Source organism: Haliotis rufescens, unplaced genomic scaffold (assembly GCF_023055435.1).
Source record: "Haliotis rufescens isolate VD_foot unplaced genomic scaffold, xgHalRufe1.0.p SCAF_9, whole genome shotgun sequence".
NCBI classification, from domain to species: domain Eukaryota; kingdom Metazoa; phylum Mollusca; class Gastropoda; order Lepetellida; family Haliotidae; genus Haliotis; species Haliotis rufescens.
Window position 1 is genome coordinate 25,256,107 of NW_025964383.1, and position 19,283 is coordinate 25,275,389.

Here is a 19,283-nt window from a genome sequence, read left to right on the forward strand (position 1 = left end):
TTCAACAACAGACTCTCAGACACTCACACTGAGTCAATTTCAGACACTAAGACAAGTTCTCCATCCTAATGTCTGTGGAAGCAGGAGTCTGCTTGACGTTTCAACAACAGACTCTCAGATAGACTTTGTCAATTTCAGACACTAAGACAAGTTCTCCATCCTAATGACTGGACAAGTCTGCTTGACGTTTCAACAACAGACTCTCAGACACTCACACTGAGTCAATTTCAGACACTAAGACAAGTTCTCCATCCTAATGACTGGACAAGTCTGCTTGATGTTTCAACAACAGTCTCACAGATAGACTTTGTCAATTTCAGACACTAAGACAAGTTCTCCATCCTAATGACTGGACAAGTCTGCTTGTGTCTTCTCAGACCGGGTTTGTACTTGTATGTCTTGCCACAGACACACACGTAAGACACTTTATCATGAATGGCAGCCTTGTGATCCAGCATGGAGCCATAGGCAGAGAACACCTTGCCACAAAGTGGACACGCCACACCACTTGGCCTGTCAGTCCGAGGTGTAGAGTACGTGCCTAAATCTACGGGTCTTGTTTCAGGATAGTTTACATCCACTGACCGGACATGTCTCACCACTGACCCGTCCACAGACAGACTGAAACCGAATGAACCTCTGTCATCTGAAAGCAACAAAAAGTTCAGTCTAGTTTCAAGCTGTCTCTCGCTGAATACATAAAGAATACAGGGGGCAAACGTCCATGTATGAGAGCGCCAAAGTTATAATAATAGTGGCACATATGTTCTTGGTGTGGAAGGTTACGTCTTCTAAATGAAAATGTTTATTACCGTATTCGACGTAATAAGCGCCCAGGACACTTTCAAAATTAGAAATAGGGGGCTCTTATTAGAATATAATTTTGGTGAAATGGTTGAAAGATCGTAAATTTTGTGGTTTATGCTGACAGCCAGAAATGATACAAAAGAAAAGTCTGTGCGTATTATACACATATATTTTTCAAAATTTAATTGCCCGTAATTAGGGTGCATATAACACACGAGTGCGTATTGTACACGAATAAATAAGTCTTGTTTACATGGATCAATCGGAAGGGGTGCTAATTGGGATTGCTCACATGCCAATATATCAGCAAATATCGCCGTGGGCGCCTATTAGAGCGGGGCACTTATTACGTAGAATACGGTATATACTAAACAAATAAAGTTAGGGATCATGAATATTATTTGGAATTTCTTTTTGTTGTGAAGACTGAGCACACAATTTCATAAAAAAATCCTAAAAAATATCAATGTTTCTGAACTTGTTTTGTTCAGTATATGAAACCATGATAAATGGACCTTTGCACACACAAAATAATTAAAAACTGAAAGAGTATTATCAATCTCAAGGAAAAGAAAACAGACAAACTGACTCATGGTGAAACGACCTTCATCAAGACTGAAGACAGATCAAAAGTATTATTGCACACTTTTCCTGTAACACTGAATGTTATTTTAGGTTCTACTACACCAAATCAGAACCAGTTGGGACAGTGAGGTTTTCGTAGGGAGCCTTCAGTGCAGATCGAGAGATATCTGCAGGCTGTGATTGGAGGATATTGTGTAAGATTTGTGTGTCTTTCAAATGTACATCCATCCAGTTATTAAAACTGACCATGTTTTTTCTTTATTTAGTACCGTCTTTTTCAACATGATTACTTAAGCTGAATGTGACCACAGCTATTTTCAAGTAGGTGACATTTGGTGCGAAACTGGGGGTGGTGTGTTCAGCTTCCTGTACTCGGAAAAGGAGCTGGCTAAGCTAGTCATTTTTTATTGTTTTATTGCTGCTCTAAGGCCAAACTGTGCACACACGTACAGTTAATAGCTGTTGATTGCTTAGTTATTTTTAAAACATATATAACGTTACTATAGAAGTCTGTGGGAAAACATTTGATTGTGTGTATCCTGTACCTGTGTATGTTTGACCTACAGGGTATTTACTCGCATGTCAGCATTTTAAATAGTAGTCAATACATGTTTGATATTTTTTAACAATCATTGATTACAAGCCATCTTTAATGAAATCAGCCATCTCAAAGGCCTCACATGATCTTTCTAATGTTATGTACACAAACTTGGGTGGGTGGCACTATCTGCAGACAGATTCATGGAGACATTTTGCCAGTATTTATATTATGTGACTCTAAACACAGTCATGTGACTCACACTTCAAAATAACACAGCATTGTCATGCGTACTAATCCACTTTTCATTAGAGAGTGAGTGAGTGAGTGAGTGAGTGAGTTAATGCTTTACGTCACATCAGCAATATTTCAGCCATATCGTGACGAGCCATTAGAGAGAGAATGTTTATTATAGCGTCACATGTTATATACACTTCATACTAAAACACGTACACAAACAATAAAATATAACATCCGACCAGGTATGGCCTTCGAGACACTACGTGTGTACCGTATTCGACCGTATTGCTAATATATTGGCAAGTGAACAATCCCAATTAGCACCCTTTCCAATTGATCAATGCACACAAGACTTATTTATTCGTGTATAATATGCACTCGTGTGTTATATGCACCCTTATTGGCAATTAAATTCTCAAAAATATATCTTTCGTGTATAATACGCACAGATTCTTCTTTTATATCAAGTCAGGCTGTCAGCATAAACCACAAAATTTACAATCTTTCAACTCTTTTTTTTTTCTCACCAAAATTATATTCTAATAAGAGCCCCCTATTTATAATTTGAGAGCGCGCGGGGCGCTTATTACGTCGAATACGGTACTTTAAATGACCGCAGATCTGATTATCCCTATTCAAGTTGAGTAGCATATATCATGTCCCAATAGCACCTGTGAGCATCATTCACTGCGATCAGCTCATGCGCGTGATGGCCACAATCGATCTGAGATTAATGATCAAGAAGGTTATCCTACACAAGAGCAGGATCACCATTTTTCCTGTTGAAAACCATGTTCAAATCCTGTTTGAAACAATGTGAATCATTAAGATTACATCAAGACTGGAACGTGATGACCCACCAGGACCAGCTCTGGCCATTAGAAAGTGAGTGAGTGAGTGAGTGAGTTTGGTTTAACGCCGCTTTTAACAGCATTCCAGTTATATCACAGCGTGTCAGCTTAATATGGGAGGAAAGCCCGAAGTGATGCAGGTCTCAGACGTTTACCACTTCGGTGAAACCCAGGAGCACGGGTATGGTGCTGACAAACCTAGAAACATAATCGGGGCGAACCGGGATTTTATTGTATGTATGTGCGTGTGTGTGTATACATATATATGTGAGTCAAGGCCGTGTTCGCAAGCCGGGAGGAGTGAAACAGATGACGCTGGGAGGAGGAACGACCGGGGAAGTTGACCGCAATGTGTGTTTTCATGTCACTGTGCCCTAGTTCTAACATTTAATAAGGGAGGTAATCAATACATCCTCCAAATCTACTGGGTAAGTCTAGTGTTTCACCCGCTGGCTTGTCACACACAACTTGTGTTACGTTATCCAGGTCTCAGACGTTTACCACTTCGGTGAAACCCACGAGCACGGGTATGGTGCTGACAAACCTAGAAACATAATCGGGGCGAACCGGGATTCGAACCCACAAACATAGGTTTCTGGCGTGCCCAAGGGACGCAACTCTCCACAGCGAATTGCGGCGCCTTAGACGACTGGGCCACCCGTGCCCCCGTCATTAGAAAGGACAGGATGCCTGGCAGCTTGAAATCTGTAACTACGTAATTTCAACAAAAGTCAAATTGCCAACTCCATTTGAATTAGTAACTAAAAGAGATAAACATACTGTGTTTTCATAATTGAGCTTAGTCAGATTTAACCGCCCACCATTATGTGGACGTCAAACTCTGAAACCTCTGACTGGCCAATCAGAATTGAGACATTTCCAAATTCATGGTAGAATTAACATCCTGTACTCAATTTATAACCAAGTGACAGGTATATTATCGCTAATTCTTCCACACTGATATTTTCTCCAGGGTGCATGTGACATTAACTCCAGCCCAAAACTGATGGCAATAAATAAAAGTGACAAAACTCTTTCCTTATTTATAAGAAATCTCTGCGAAATGCAGGATCGATTCTACAATTCCGACTCTATCATGAGTGAGTGAGTATGGTTTTACGCCGCTTTTAGCAATATTCCAGCAATATCACGGCAGGGGACACCAGAAATGGGCTCATGTCATGATCACGTGTTTGTGAATCAATGTTAAATAGTGATGACACCAGGTGTTCATGAAAATAGCAAGCGAATCCTGCCCCAAGGGTGGCATCCTTCACAAACACATGCAAAGGCAAGTCAATAGTTCACTTGAAGAAACACAGGAACAGATGGTACAAGTCAAAATTGGGAATTACAAACACAGCCAAGCCTTTTTTTATTGATTCTTTATTTACACTACATTTGGCAATATTCCAGGTCTATCAATGGCCAATAAACACACGAGTCTGGGCCAGGCAAACCAGTGGCTGATAGCATGACCAGCATCCCACATTGTCCGGTATGATGGCACATAATCACCCTAGTCACAGCCTTAACACCGGATTTGGACATTTGGTCAGCTCTTACCAAAAGTGAGAAGTAGTGGCAACTGATTTTGACCTAAAATTCTCACAAAGATAACATGAACATAATCAACTCCAAATATTTCAAATGGTTTCGCCCCAATTGAATGCCCCAAGGGTGGGATCCTTCACAAACAAATGCAAAGGCAAGTCAATAGTTCACCTGAAGAAACACAGGAACAGATGGTACAAGTCAAAATTGGGAATTACAAACAATTGAATTCTTATCAGGACTACTTAACATTGCCACTCTGCTTGGTTTAAACTAATTCAACATCAATAGATCCTAGGACTTTGTCAATGTTGTCATGGATGCAACTCGACCATCACCAGCCGAAAATTACTAAAAAGGCAGCAATTGTACGAGCCAGTATACCAGACCGCCTCCTTGGCCTAGTGGTAGAGCGTCCGCCTGGAGAGCGGAAGATCTGGGGTTCGATTCCCGGCCACGTCAAACCAAAAGACGTTAAAAGATGGTACTTGTTGTTACCCTGTCTGGCGCTTGGCATTAAGGGGCTAAAACAAGGACTGGTCGGCTCGGAGTCAGTATACTGTGTCTGAGTGGGGTATTCATGTTAAACTGCGGCATGGTATCTCATTGAGCTAGCACTATAAATTGGCATCAGTCCGGACTAGTACAAGTAGCCACACAAACACTCACACACACGTACATGCACGTCGCTATATAAGTGCAATGATCTTGGACGCGACGTTAAACCCCATTTCACCTCACCTCACATTATACCAACTCACTCGGCAAGCGGGCTAGTACCAATTTGCATTAATGTTCGTTTTCATGACTTTTTACACTTATTTCAAACCCTGATATCTAACATAGCATGCCACCTTCTGACTACTTACATGATCAGATCCAAGAAGTACTCAGTCGTACATCAGACACTACCAGTAACTAGTAAAGATTAACAACAGTGTGCCAAACTACCAATAATGTGCTCCATAAAACTCAGGTGTCCTGCATGCGAATGAGCCTTTGTACAGCAAGATACTATTTCTTGAACAACTGTTTATGGATAGTTGACAGCGAAGGGGACTCCTGTTGAAAATCTGAAGATTTTATTGTGTGATGACAGGCAATGGATTTATGGCAATGATGTAAAATAGGAAGGATATTTGCAGGAAGCACTGACATCTCGTATAGGATGTTATATTGTCTGGGTCAGGTCAAAGTGTTCATCAAATGAGTCTTGACCGCAAGACATGAGCGTTTGTGTCTGAGTAGCCCCGGCCGATACTTGTAGGTGTTGCCGCACAGACAGACATAGGCCACCTTGTCATGGATGGCCGCCTTGTGGTCCATCATGGAGGTGTGAGTCGTAAACTCACGGCCACAGTCAGGGCACGTCGTGCCGTCTGGTCTTTGGACGGGCCCCAAGTTGGTGCCCAGTTTGAAGCACATGTCCAAAGTGTTTGAGTACATGTGCCCAAATGGATGCGCCATGTCTGTCGTCTGTCCGATTATCAAGCCTGGGTAAGTTGACGATTGACTGAAACTTGCTGAGCTTTGTATACCTGAAAGTAACAAAAAGTTCATTCTAGTCTCAGTCAGTCGGTGTGTGTCATCTAAGGCTGGAGTGAGTGAGGTACTTGGGTTTAATGCTGCTTCAAGAATTATTTCAGTCATATTACTGCACGTCAGTTTCATGTGGGAGGATAGTTTGAAGTTATGCAGATCTTAGGTGATTACACCTTTAGTGAAATAAATGGGCTCGGGTATGGAGCTGACAAACCAAGAATATAACCAGAGCAAATTTTGGATTCGACCCACAATCATAGGTCTCTGGCCTGCATCTCTGCACAGCAAACGGCGACATCAAAAACAACTGTGCCACCTTAACATGATAGGTGAGGTGAAATGGGGATTAAGGTCAAGGTCAAGGTCACGGGAAACTGAACAGGATGAAAGTCATATCGCTGTGAGCCAACTCAGTGTGGAAGGAAAGCCCACAGTGATGAGTGAGTGAGTACGGTTTTACGCCGCTTTTAGCAATATTCTAGCAATATCACGGCGGGGGACACCAGAAATGGGCTTCACACATTGTACCCATGTCGGGAATCGAACCCGGGTCTTCGGCGTGACAAGCTAACGCTTTAACCACTAGGCTACCCGACCGCCCCCCCCCCACAGTGATGTAGGCAGAGGAACCCAGCAACAATGGTACAATGCTGTGAAAGATAGCAGTACACCTATCTGTTGACACTTGTCCAACAATTGTATTGGCACTATTGATGCTAGGAGTTAGTTATGCAACATGTCCACAGGTTTTTTTAACCAAAATTAGTGTTTTAAGTAAACTAGAAAAAAACCTAATTCATTCAAAATTGTCACTTAACAAAGTCATCCGACTATCTGATTTGTTTGTTTGTTGTTTAACGCCGCACTCAGCAATATTACAGCTCTATCACGGCCGTCTGTAAATAATCAAGTCTGTACCAGACAATCCAGTGATTGACATCATGAGCATCGATCTACACAACTGGGATACAATGATATGTATCAACCTAGTCAGCGAGCCTGACCACCCGATCCAGTTAGTCGCCTCTTACGACAAGCATAGTCGCCATTTACAGCAAGCATGGGTTGCTGAGGACCTATTCTACCCCCGATCTTCACGGGGCTCTGACTATCTGAGACGCGGCTTGGCTTCTACATGTAGGCAGTGCCCTACTACCTTGAATCAAGACTTGGGTCCTACAAGTGGACAGTGTTCCTTATGGCGTCGTAGGCCTGTTCTGTATTTGTACTCCTTCCCACAAACACATGCATATGTACGCTTATCATGTTCGGCCTCTTTATGGTTCTGTCGGGACGTAGAGTCCAAGAACACTTTGCCACAAACAAGACATGGGAAGGGACCCTTCCGCTTAAACGGGCTGCCTTCAACATCAGTGTTGGAGACGCCAGAAAGTGCATCTAAATCCAAGTTGCCTTGCATTAAAGAATTGTCAACCACATGATGCCTAAACGGGTCAGTGATTCCATAATCTGAAAGCAAACAAAACAATCAATGTAGTTTTGCGGGACCAATCAAGGGAATAAGGGTGGCTGTACGTTCAAGCGCAGTGATGACAGAATTAATTTCCACTTTCAGTCAAATCTACCAGCAATCACGGACGTGTTTCCCCTGGGCGAAAGTCAAATTTTAAACTCAGGGGTGTTGTGAGTGAGTATGGTTTTACACCGCTTTTAGCAATATTTCAGCAATATCACGGCAGGGACATCAGAGTGAGTGAGTGAGTATGGTTTTAAGCCGCTTTTGGCAATATTCCAGCAATATCATGGCGGGGGACACCAGAAATGGGCTTCACACATTGTACCCATGTCGGGAGTCGAACCCGGGTCTTTGGTATGACGAGCGAACGCTTTAACCACTAGGCCACACGACTGCCCCTGGGGACATCAGAAATGGGCTTCACACATTGTACCCATGTGGTGAAATGAAACCCGGGTCTTCGACGTGACGAGCGATTGCTTTAAAAACTAGGCTACCCATGCACTTGCATGGGCTACACCACTGGTCGTGTCCAGGTGTGTGTTCTGGGTAACTTTTTTCCATCACCTTAAATCTTATATTTATTATTATTTTTTATAGTTGTTGCCAATTTTTAGAGTTTCATAAAAGCACCCAGTCAGTTTGACATAGGCACAAACAACATGTTCTTCAACTGTTAATCACATTGTTCACATACTCAGACCTGACGCTTGTTGGGATATGTTCATGTTTGACACCCTCCATACCGAGGCCCCTGACCCGTGAAGATTCCGGGGTAGCAACCCATGATTGTCGTAAAAGGCGACTAACGGGATCGTGTGGTCAGGCTCGCTGACTTAGTTGATGCATGTCATTGATCCCAATTGCGTGGATCGATGCTCATGATATTAATCACTGGATTGTCTGGTCAAGACTCGATTGTTTACAGACCGCCATCATGTAGCTGGAATATTGCTGAGTGCGGTGTTAAACAACAAACCAACCAACGAACCAACCAAGGCGACCAATAACGCCACTGAGTAGAGTTAAAACACAAGAGAAGATCCCCAGTCAGTGTCTTTATTCCAGATCACAGAAACAGTCTATATGTCAGGAGCACACATCTGCTCTTATAAAAGTACAGTGAATAAAATAACACAAACAATTACTGGCACTTGATCTGATCTTGACAACTACTATGATGACCAAATTACAAACAAAATACTTAACAACAAAAGCCTTGTCTTGTTCCTTGCATATAAACATTTACCTTGAGGACACAGACTGTCCCCAACACAAAAACAAGCAGATTCAGCCAGTCCCTTATTCAAAGTCTTTTGCTCCCGGGAGGTGAGGTGAAATGGGGTTTAATATGAACCCAAAGATTATTTCACTTACATAGCAACATGCATGAATGTGTATGTGTGTGGCTGCTTGTACAAGTCTGGACTTCGGACTTTCGTTTGTTTGTTGTTTAACAGCGCACTCATCAATATTCAAGCTATATGACGGCGGTCTTTAAATAATCGAGTCTGGACCAGACAATCCACTGATTGACATCATGAGCATCGATCTATGCAATTGGGATCGATGACATGCATCAACCAAGTCAGCGAGCCTGACCACCCGATCCCGTCAGTCGCCTCTTACGATAAGCATTGCCGCCTTTTTCGGCACGCATGGGTTGCTGAAGACCTATTCTACCCCGGATCTTCACGGGTCCCTTTAACTGTGCTGACTCTGCCGACCAGTTCTCACTTTAGATTCTTATGCCGAGCACAAGGAAAGGTAACAACAAGACCCAATAACCATATCTAAATGTCATATTTTGGGTATGACGTGGCCGGGGATCAAACCAAAGACCTTCCACTCGCCAGGAAGATGCTCTATCCACTACACCATGGAGGAGGTTTGCTTCTAAGAACGTAATGTTGGAAAACAAATATCAAATACACAATCACAATCTGATTTAGGGGATATTATGAATTTAAACTATGAAAGAATGAGAGGGCAGAGTCAGACACTCAGGGGAGTCCTGTGGTCCTGGACGTTTTCTGCTGAAGAATTTGAATCCCAGGAGCCCCTAAATCTATCAATTTGAACATTACAACAAGGACCCCTGGATTTCATGCTAAATTATGAGTGAGTATGGTTTTACGCCTCTTTTAGTGAGCTCACATGTCAATAGTCCAGGTAATTATTAACATTAACCTACTGAAAATAATGCTAAGATCCAAGGTCGGACTTTTAAATGCAAATGTCTTCAGCACAGAGTGTTGTGTTTTTACATGAGTGAGTGAGTGAGTGGGGTTTTATATCACTTTCACAATATTCCAGCAATATCACGACAGGAGACACCTGAAATGGACTTCACACATTTGTACCCAAGTGGGAAATCAAACCTGTGTTCTTCAACATGACAAGGAAACGCTTGAACCACTCGGCCATCCCACTGCCCCTGCTTAAGTATGAACACTGAAAAAAAGACCTGTCCCTGTTTCTACTTTGACAGCCATGTTTGTTCACAATACTGGCGGTTAGGACAGTAAGAATACCATATTCGCCGTAATAAGCGCCCATGGTGATATTTGCTAATATATTGGCTAGAGAACAATCCCAATTAGCACCCCTTCCGATTGTTCAATGTACACAAGACTTATTTATTTGTGTATAATATGTGTGTTATATGCATTATGGGAACTGGAAAAATATATCTGTCGTATATAAATATTTCAGGCTGTCAGCATAAACCACGAAATTTACGATCTATTTTTAATTTTGAGAGCACCCTGGGCGCTTATTATGTCGAATACGGTAATGTTCCTTGTCTGATAACAGTCTCTCCAGTCTCCACAGTTCAGATAGCATCGCATTCGTGTCATGCCGTCCTGTGGTATGACTGTGTAGGTTTAATTATGCTGAGTTAACCTGGACTTACGAAGCATGATGTGTCGCCATGTGTCGCTGTGCTTGTGAATATTCATTCTGCCAACACACATTGCTACTATGCATTAGTCATGAACCTTCCAGATATCTTTTCCGTGGTTATTACTTGCCTCGTCATAATTTACATACAGTTACATAATTATGTTCAATGGAGATTCCATTCATGACACACAATACCTGAACACGTTATGGGTCAGAGTACGCAAGCTTGGTGGAATGAGTGAGTGAGTGAGTGAGTGAGTGAGTGAGTGAGTGAGTGAGTGAGTGAGTGAGTGAGTGAGTGAGTGAGTGAGTGAGTGAGTGAGTGAGTGAGTTGGGTTTAATGCCACTTTTAACAGTATTCCAGTTATATCGCGGCGTGTCAGCTTAATGTGGGAGGAAAGCCCGAAGTGATGCAGGTCTCCCACGTTTACCACTTCGGTGAAACCCACGGGTATGGTGGTGACAAACCTAGAAACATAATCAGGGCAAAACGGGGTTCGAACCCACAATCATAGGTTTCTGGCGTGCCCAAGGGACGCAACTCTGCACAGCCAATCACGGTGCCTTAGATGACTTGGCCACCCGTGACCCCCATGCTTGGTGTAAGAGCCAACATAAATAGCGATCTGATGATTGTCCGGTTGTCATTGTCCACTCACGTTGGTCATGCTATCAACCACTGGTTCACTTGGCCCAGACTGGGTCCACAGTTTGATATTGGTGGAATACTGGCGACTGCAGCGTCAAACAATTCCCTCAATCTCCTCAATGGTGTAAACTATGATGCCAATTTTCAAATACAGTCAAGTCCTGTCAATCTGACATTGTTGGTTGCATGTGATTATGTTGGATAACCAAAATTTAGTGGTATCAGCATTCATGATCGCAAATCGGACAACTACGCGATAGATAACGATACAAACACGTCACAAAAAAAATGAAAAATGTAATATTCATATTGTTATGTTACATTGTCAGCGGAATATGTTTTTTAAACATGCAACCTCTGAACACAAAACAACTGTTACGGACTGTATGACTGATTCAAAATACTTTAAAAAGCATAGTCTGGAATGGAAGTCATAAGTTTGAAACTGATGCCGCAAAGCTCAAGAAAGCTGCTTTCTCAGTGGCTAATGTCGACTTCCTGTTAGTCATTTCATTGGTCGGTCAAACTTCACGAAAGGTCGTTCTCACGTGACCTGTAATTGGATGTCCTTGGATACAGCGAGAAGTTGTATCTGATTTTAATGAGATTGAGGTAATCTAAGCATGTGTTTAATCCTGTTTTCTTTATTTAAAGCATTAATTATCTATTGTTGAGCAAGTTTATCTCTGCAGCCATTGTAATATGCAGCTTCCATCCGACTCGTCTGGCATCAAAACACAGGGCTGTGTACTTGCGGGCAGATGACCACAGAGTTCACTGATCACTGTGTCGGATTAACGAGACTTATTAATGAGTGATTTCGGTAATTCGTTGCAAATTTGGTGTGTCGGAGTCGGAGTGCGAGACTGTCGGATGAACGGGTCTAAATAGCAGTGATTTAATCGGTTCCCATCATTGGTGTCAGATAAAGCTGATTGTCGGGTTAACATGACTTGAATGTACAGTAAACTATGTTTATAACGAACTGTCGGATATAACAAAGTTATTGTTTGGTCCTGGCCATAAGCTGTATATATGCTTATAACAAACTGCAGTTATAACGAACTACAATTAGTGGTCCCTTTGAGTTTGTTATAATCATAGTTTACTGTACCTTAATCTAGAACCTCAAGATGATTATTTGTCAAAACCAAATAAATGATTAAACTTCCACTGCATGAGATAGGCAACACCATGAATGGGCTTTAGAAACATACCCTGGGGACCAGGTTCATAAGACTATCGTAAGCCTATGTTGAAGTATGGGAGTTACGATCATCTTAGTGCTAAGATCGCTTTGTGCAAGTGGGCCCCGTTCCTCAAAGCGATCTTAGCACTAAGGTGATCGTAAGTCCCATACTTAAACATAGGTTTACGATCATCATAGTCCTACGATCGCTTTGAGGAACGGGGCCCTGGTTCAAATAGGTGCCCAGCCCGTAATTTGACGTAAGAGGCAACAAAATCATGGTCAGGCTCATCAGTGTGTAATCTGTGTTTCATTATTTACGGATCATCGTGATATAGCTGTACTGTGGCTTCAAACAAACTGAAGAAACCTATGAATGTGAAACCGAAAACAAGTCTTGTCTGCAACGAGAATATACACCAACCACAGACAACCATACGTCACACACAAAAACGTCTATCCCATATACGCTGTGAAGATTGTACAAATCTTCTGATGGGACTGTAGTGTCTTCTTCAAGGTGTAGATCTTGCCACACATACAGGAGTAGCGGACCATCTCATGCACAGACTCCTTGTGCAGCTTCCTTGTGTTTGGGTGGGTGAACACCTTCCCGCAGTCAGGACACGGCCAGTAGTTACCACTGCCTCCTGCTCTGTCCCTCCTGGAGGCAACAGAAGGACCCAAGGTTTGGGGCAGAGAGATCCTAGCCATGGTAAAGTCTGTTTGGAGTCCAAATCCTGTGTCCACTGATTTAGTTTCGACTTCATGATATGGAAGACGACCCTGACTGGCCGAAGGCGAGAAATAATCGTTTGTGTCGTCGGGATCTGCAAGGAACAAGGGATCAAGCTCTAGATTGTGTAGGGCCAGTGTTCCATTCCATTTCAGAAAAGTATTCACAAACTGAAATTTTCAAATATCAACCTCAACATGTCACTTAACACTGAAGGAGGAGAGATCAGTTGCCCATCGTCCCTGACACAACAGATGGTGCTGCTGCATCAGTCTGAGACGATGGCAACAAAGCCAGAATCTAGTGAGCTATGTTAATAGTCCAGGGAATTATTGACAATAACCTAAGTGCATAATCTATATTTGAATGTGGTGCATTTTGTTGTAAAACACCTCCTTCTGAAGCAGTTACAATATAGTACAAAAAGCAAACTGAGCATGTATTCATTACATCTTTATTTGGAAAACATAATTCAGGGAAAGTGATCTATGACCTTCATAACTACATATCTTTGGTTAAACCACCCTATGAAGAAACAAGCACATACTAGTACTCCTTGTTAAAGTATTTTACAAGGTCTGTCATACTTTCCAATGCAACAGTACTTTTCAATAAAATACAAAACGAATTGTTTAATCAGAACACAGTATTGACATCTATGGAATGAAGGCTTGATCCCAGAAAGTCTCAACAATCACCAGAGCCATCATTGCAACACAATTGTTTAGAGTGAGTGGGTTGAGTTAAAATTGCTTTGAACAGTATCCCAGTTATATCACAGCGTGAAGTGATGCAGGTCTCAAGACGTTTGCCACTTCGGTAAATACCCATGAGCACTGTTATGGTGCTGACAAACCTAGAAACATAATCGGTGCAACCTGGATTATGATGCAAGATCTTTGGTTTCTGGCGTGCCCAAGGGATGCAACTCTGCACATGGAAATTGTGGCTCCTTAGACAAATAGGCCACCCGTGTCACCAATTGTTTTGAAATGATAATTATCGTGAATATCTGTCTGATAAACAATCAGATCTTTTACTCACATTTTGATACTCGCTATGTGAATATCTCACAAACACTCTGTAGGAGATCATATCAGTAGTCCCAAAAGCTCATCTGTCCTAGGGGGCGGTCGGGGAGCTAAGTGGTTAAAGCATTCGCTCGTCACGCCAAAGACCCGGGTTCGATTCCCGACATGGGTACAATGTGTGAAGCCCATTTCTGGTGTCCCCTGTCGTGATATTGCTGGAATATTGCTAAAAGCGGCGTAAAACCATACTCACTCACTCACTCATCTGTCCTAGTTTTATCAATTTAATGACGAGCACCAGGCAGGGTAACAACAAGTACCATCTTTTAATGTCTTTTGGTATGACGCGGACAGGGATCGAACCACCAACGTTCCGCTCTCTGGGCAGACATTTATTTCATCAAGAAAAGAACCAAGTGAACGTCAAATTTCTTCACCTGTAGCTACTTGTGTACAATACCATGAGGGGAGGAGCGGTGTTGTGTGGTGGCTGGGGATAAATCTAATAATCAATATTTAATGGCCTTATAAGGAAGAGAATTTATGGATGTCAACTTCTTTATTATGAACACAACATTTTGGAGTACATACTTACTCATTCATCATTCACCTGATGAAGGAGTAAGTATATACCCTGAAACATTGTGTTCCTCTTAATAAAGAAGTTGACATCCATAATTTCTCTTCCTTATGTGTATCACTTCTAAATGCCTTTCAAAGACTTACGTTTGGCTTTCCAGAATATCACATATTGAACATCTCCCTGTAAATGAGTGAGTGAGTGAGTTGGGTTTAACACAGCTTTTAACAGTATTCCAGTTATATCACGGCATGTCAGCTAAATGTGGGAGGAAAGCCTGAAGTGATGCAGGTCTCAGACGTTTACCACTTCAGTGAAACCCATGAGCATGGGTATGGTGCTGACAAACCTAGAAACATAATCGAGGCGAACCAGGATTTGAACCCACAATCATAGATTTCTGGCATGCCGCAACTTTGCATAACGAATGGCGGCGCTTTAGATGACTGGGCCACCCGTGCCCCCTCCCTGTAGATGAAATATCACAAGCATCTCAAAAACAGTTCTTCACAAATGTTTAATAGAATTACAGATACAAGTTCCTGTAGGTTGAAGCGATTTGTATTTTTTTACACATTAGGAACAGAAGATGTTCATGGCAGCAATTTCCTGAGTTCGTTCAATGATCTACCAGGCACAAGACCTTGATCACGTATTTGTACACATCACTGAGAACGTAAACCTCATCCTTAAGATGAAATGACACGTAAATGGATCAAGATCCTGCATTGGCTACAACGGGACAGTTCTTCCTATGAGCCAACAAGCCTGTATTGTAAGCATAGGACTTCCCACACACACAGTTATAGGTTTTCTTATTGTGTACAGCTGCCACATGATTGCATCGCGCTCCCGTACTGGCAAACACTTTGCCACACTCTGCACATGGGTAAGAGCCAGCAGTGAGTTCAGAACCTGCTCGAGAACCACCAACTTGACCCGAACTGAACATTCCAGGGTTGGGAATATTAAACTGGACAAAATTCTTTTCTGATGAAAGTGAGTTTTCATTCCTTTTTCTCATTTTTGTACCATACCACTGGCTGACATTGCGAATGGGCTGAGGGCTTCTCGAAAAGTTGCCACAACCTTGAAAACCTGAAAGAAACAAAAGATTTGTTCTAGTTCATGTTTGAGAGGATTATCGATATTCTAAAACCAGGGAAAGCTTCAGCCAGTGAGACAGGAGAGTCCTATACATCTCACCTCAGTAACCTATCAATATCACATACGTCACTAATCCAGGGAAAGCTTCAGCCAGTGAGACAGGAGAGTCCTAGACATCTCACCTCAGTAACCTATCAATATCACATACGTCACTAATCTAGGGAAAGCTTCAGCCAGTGAGACAGGAGAGTCCTATACATCTCACCTCAGTAGCCTATCAATATCACATACGTCACTAATCCAGGGAAAGCTTCAGCCATTGAGACAGGAGAGTCCTATACATCTCACCTCAGTAACCTATCAATATCACATATGTCACTAATCCAGGGAAAGCTTCAGCCAGTGAGACAGGAGAGTCCTATACATCTCACCTCAGTAGCCTATCAATATCACATACGTCACTAATCCAGGGAAAGCTTCAGCCATTGAGACAGGAGAGTCCTATACATCTCACCTCAGTAGCCTATCAATATCACATACGTCACTAATCCAGGGAAAGCTTCAGCCATTGAGACAGGAGAGTCCTATACATCTCACCTCAGTAACCTATCAATATCACATACGTCACTAATCCAGGGAAAGCTTCAGCCATTGAGACAGGAGAGTCCTATACATCTCACCTCAGTAGCCTATCAATATCACATATGTCTCAGCCAGTGAGACAGGAGAGTCCTATACATCTCACCTCAGTAACCTATCAATATCACATACGTCACTAATCCAGGGAAAGCTTCAGCCATTGAGACAGGAGAGTCCTATACATCTCACCTCAGTAACCTATCAATATCACATACGTCACTAATCCAGGGAAAGCTTCAGCCAGTGAGACAGGAGAGTCCTATACATCTCTCCCTCAGTAGCCTATCAATATCACATACGTCACTAATCCAGGGAAAGCTTCAGCCATTGAGACAGGAGAGTCCTATACATCTCACCTCAGTAACCTATCAATATCACATACGTCACTAATCCAGGGAAAGCTTCAGCCATTGAGACAGGAGAGTCCTATACATCTCACCTCAGTAGCCTATCAATATCACATATGTCTCAGCCAGTGAGACAGGAGAGTCCTATACATCTCACCTCAGTAACCTATCAATATCACATATGTCTCAGCCAGTGAGACAGGAGAGTCCTATACATCTCACCTCAGTAACCTATCAATATCACATATGTCTCAGCCAGTGAGACAGGAGAGTCCTATACATCTCACCTCAGTAACCTATCAATATCACATATTTCTCAGCCAGTGAGACAGGAGAGTCCTATACATCTCACCTCAGTAACCTATCAATATCACACATGTCACTAATCCAGGGAAAGCTTCAGCCAGTGAGACAGGAGAGTCCTATACATCTCACCTCAGTAACCTATCAATATCACATATGTCACTAATCCAGAATTCATGTTCTCTTCAAAACCAAAGGACTGAATCATTGTTTTTGCACTTTGGGATCATATCTTGGGACCTCACACAGCTTCACAAGGAACAAAGACAACCACCTTGTATTCAACAATACGCAAGACTTCAACAATACCAGGTCCTGAAACACATATTTGTCATGAAAACCTTGGCTCGAAATGATTGATTGCATGGGAACCTTATTAACTTCCTTATTTTCCACTTGTATTTCTAAAGCCCATGTTACTGACATAATACTTGTGACTAACAACCCGGCTCATGGCTGTCCAGTCATTCTGAATTACCGTATTCAACGTAATAAGCACCCAGGGCGCTCTCAAAATTAGAAATAGGGGTCTCTTATTAGAATATTATTTTGGTGGAAAATAACAGAGTTGAAAGATAAATTTCTTGGATTATGCTGACAGCCTGAACTGTTTATATACGACAGATATATTTTCCAGAATTTAACTGCCCATAAATAAGGGTGCATATAACACACGAGTGTGTATTTTACAAGAATAGATAAGTAGATAAGTCTTGTGTAAATTCATCAATCGGAAGGGGTGCTAATTGGGATTGTTCACTTGCCAATATATCAGCAAATATCGCCGTGGGCACTTATTAGAGCAGGGGGGGTCGGGTAGCCTAGTGGTTAAAGCGTTCGCTCGTCACGCCGAAGACCCGGGTTCGATTCCCAACATGGGTACAATGTGTGAAGCCCATTTCTGGTGTCCCTTGCCGTGATATTGCTGGAATATTGCTAAATTGGTGTAAAACCATACTCACTCAGACACTATTGGAGCAATGCGCTTATTACGTCGAATACTATATTCTAAATTCATTATTAGGTAACTGAAAGTCTAACTTCAGGCAGTCCAATATTACAACAATCTTCCCCAAACATGATGTTACCACTTCTGATCAGTAATGGAGATGTCCTTCTTCCTTATGGTGTAACACAATCTTTCAAATTGACTGCACAAATTATTTTTTCACAAGGCCCGAATGACAATGGGAAACTTGTCCTTCCAAGGAGGAAGTATGAGGAGGAGTGTAGTATGAGGTATATACACTAACGACTGCTGGTAGCCGAACACCTTTCACAAACAGTCTATAAAATACACCATTCCTTCATCAAAGGTCAAAGTTTTCACATTGGAATTTATCCAATAAATGATAAGTAAATCGACAAACCTCTTTCCAAAATCATGCAGAAATCCTTTGTACGACTCAGACTATATCGTAAGCATGTGTTTATGAATCAGTAGCAGACATGAATGAAACAAGGTGTTACAAGAAGGTGAGCGTATCCTGCCAAACCAGAGTAACTCATCATAAACACATGCAAAGGAAAGTCAATTGCTCACCTGAAAAAGGATGTGAATGTGTGATCAAGTTAAAACACGGAATTGCATCGGACATGTTTGTCACTGATATAGCAAACTTGGACATGTCTTCCACATGCCTACCATAATGCTAAAAGCCATGCTTGTTCAGCAGTACCCTTTCCATGCAGAGAGATTGATTACTGCCCTGTCCTGTGAAGATCTGTATGCTTGTGTCAGGAGCATATACCCCGGAACCTGAAGTCCAGTCTTAAGTGCATAATAACCAAGTGTTTCTGAGTCTGATGATTCCACACTATTAGCTGACACACAGGGGATGGGGACCTTCCAATGGACATGAGGAGGACATGCCTTGATCCGGGACTCTGTAGCTGTAAGACTGGGATTGTGACCTACCCAGGGACATGAGGAGGACATGCCTTGATCCGGGACTCTGTAGCTGTAAGACTGTGACTGTGACCTACCCAGGGACTTGAGGAGGACATGCCGTGATCCCAGGCTCTATACCTGAAAGACTGGGATTGTGACCTACCCAGTGTTCAGAGTTCGAAATAAGCATCTGCCCGTGGGCCCGTGGCAAGTAGATCTTGTATGGGTCTCAAGGCCTGTAGTAAATTTAAGTGTTGATTTATTTGTCACAATAAGCTGCAGTGTTTCTGTCTGTCCTGATGAGAGCCTG

General features: G+C 42.3%; 1 protein-coding gene across 8 annotated transcripts in view; it reads right to left on the bottom strand.

Moving 5' to 3' along the window:
- The window catches only part of LOC124128061 (zinc finger protein 8-like), an 83,870-nt gene that overhangs the window by 35,088 nt on the left and 29,499 nt on the right, over positions 1-19,283 (bottom strand). Inside the window, exon 2 of one of the 8 annotated variants that reach the window (XM_046491512.2) lies at positions 5,215-6,113. The exons of 5 other annotated variants lie outside the window; for them this stretch is intronic. In XM_046491512.2, coding sequence (XP_046347468.2) covers positions 5,761-6,113 — 353 coding nt within the window. In that variant the 3' untranslated portion in view covers positions 5,215-5,760. Of the gene's footprint in view, positions 1-5,214; positions 6,114-12,568; positions 13,170-15,184; positions 15,785-19,283 lie in introns of those variants that run through there. 2 more of the 8 variants (XM_046491504.2, XM_046491503.2) reach the window with 2 other exon arrangements.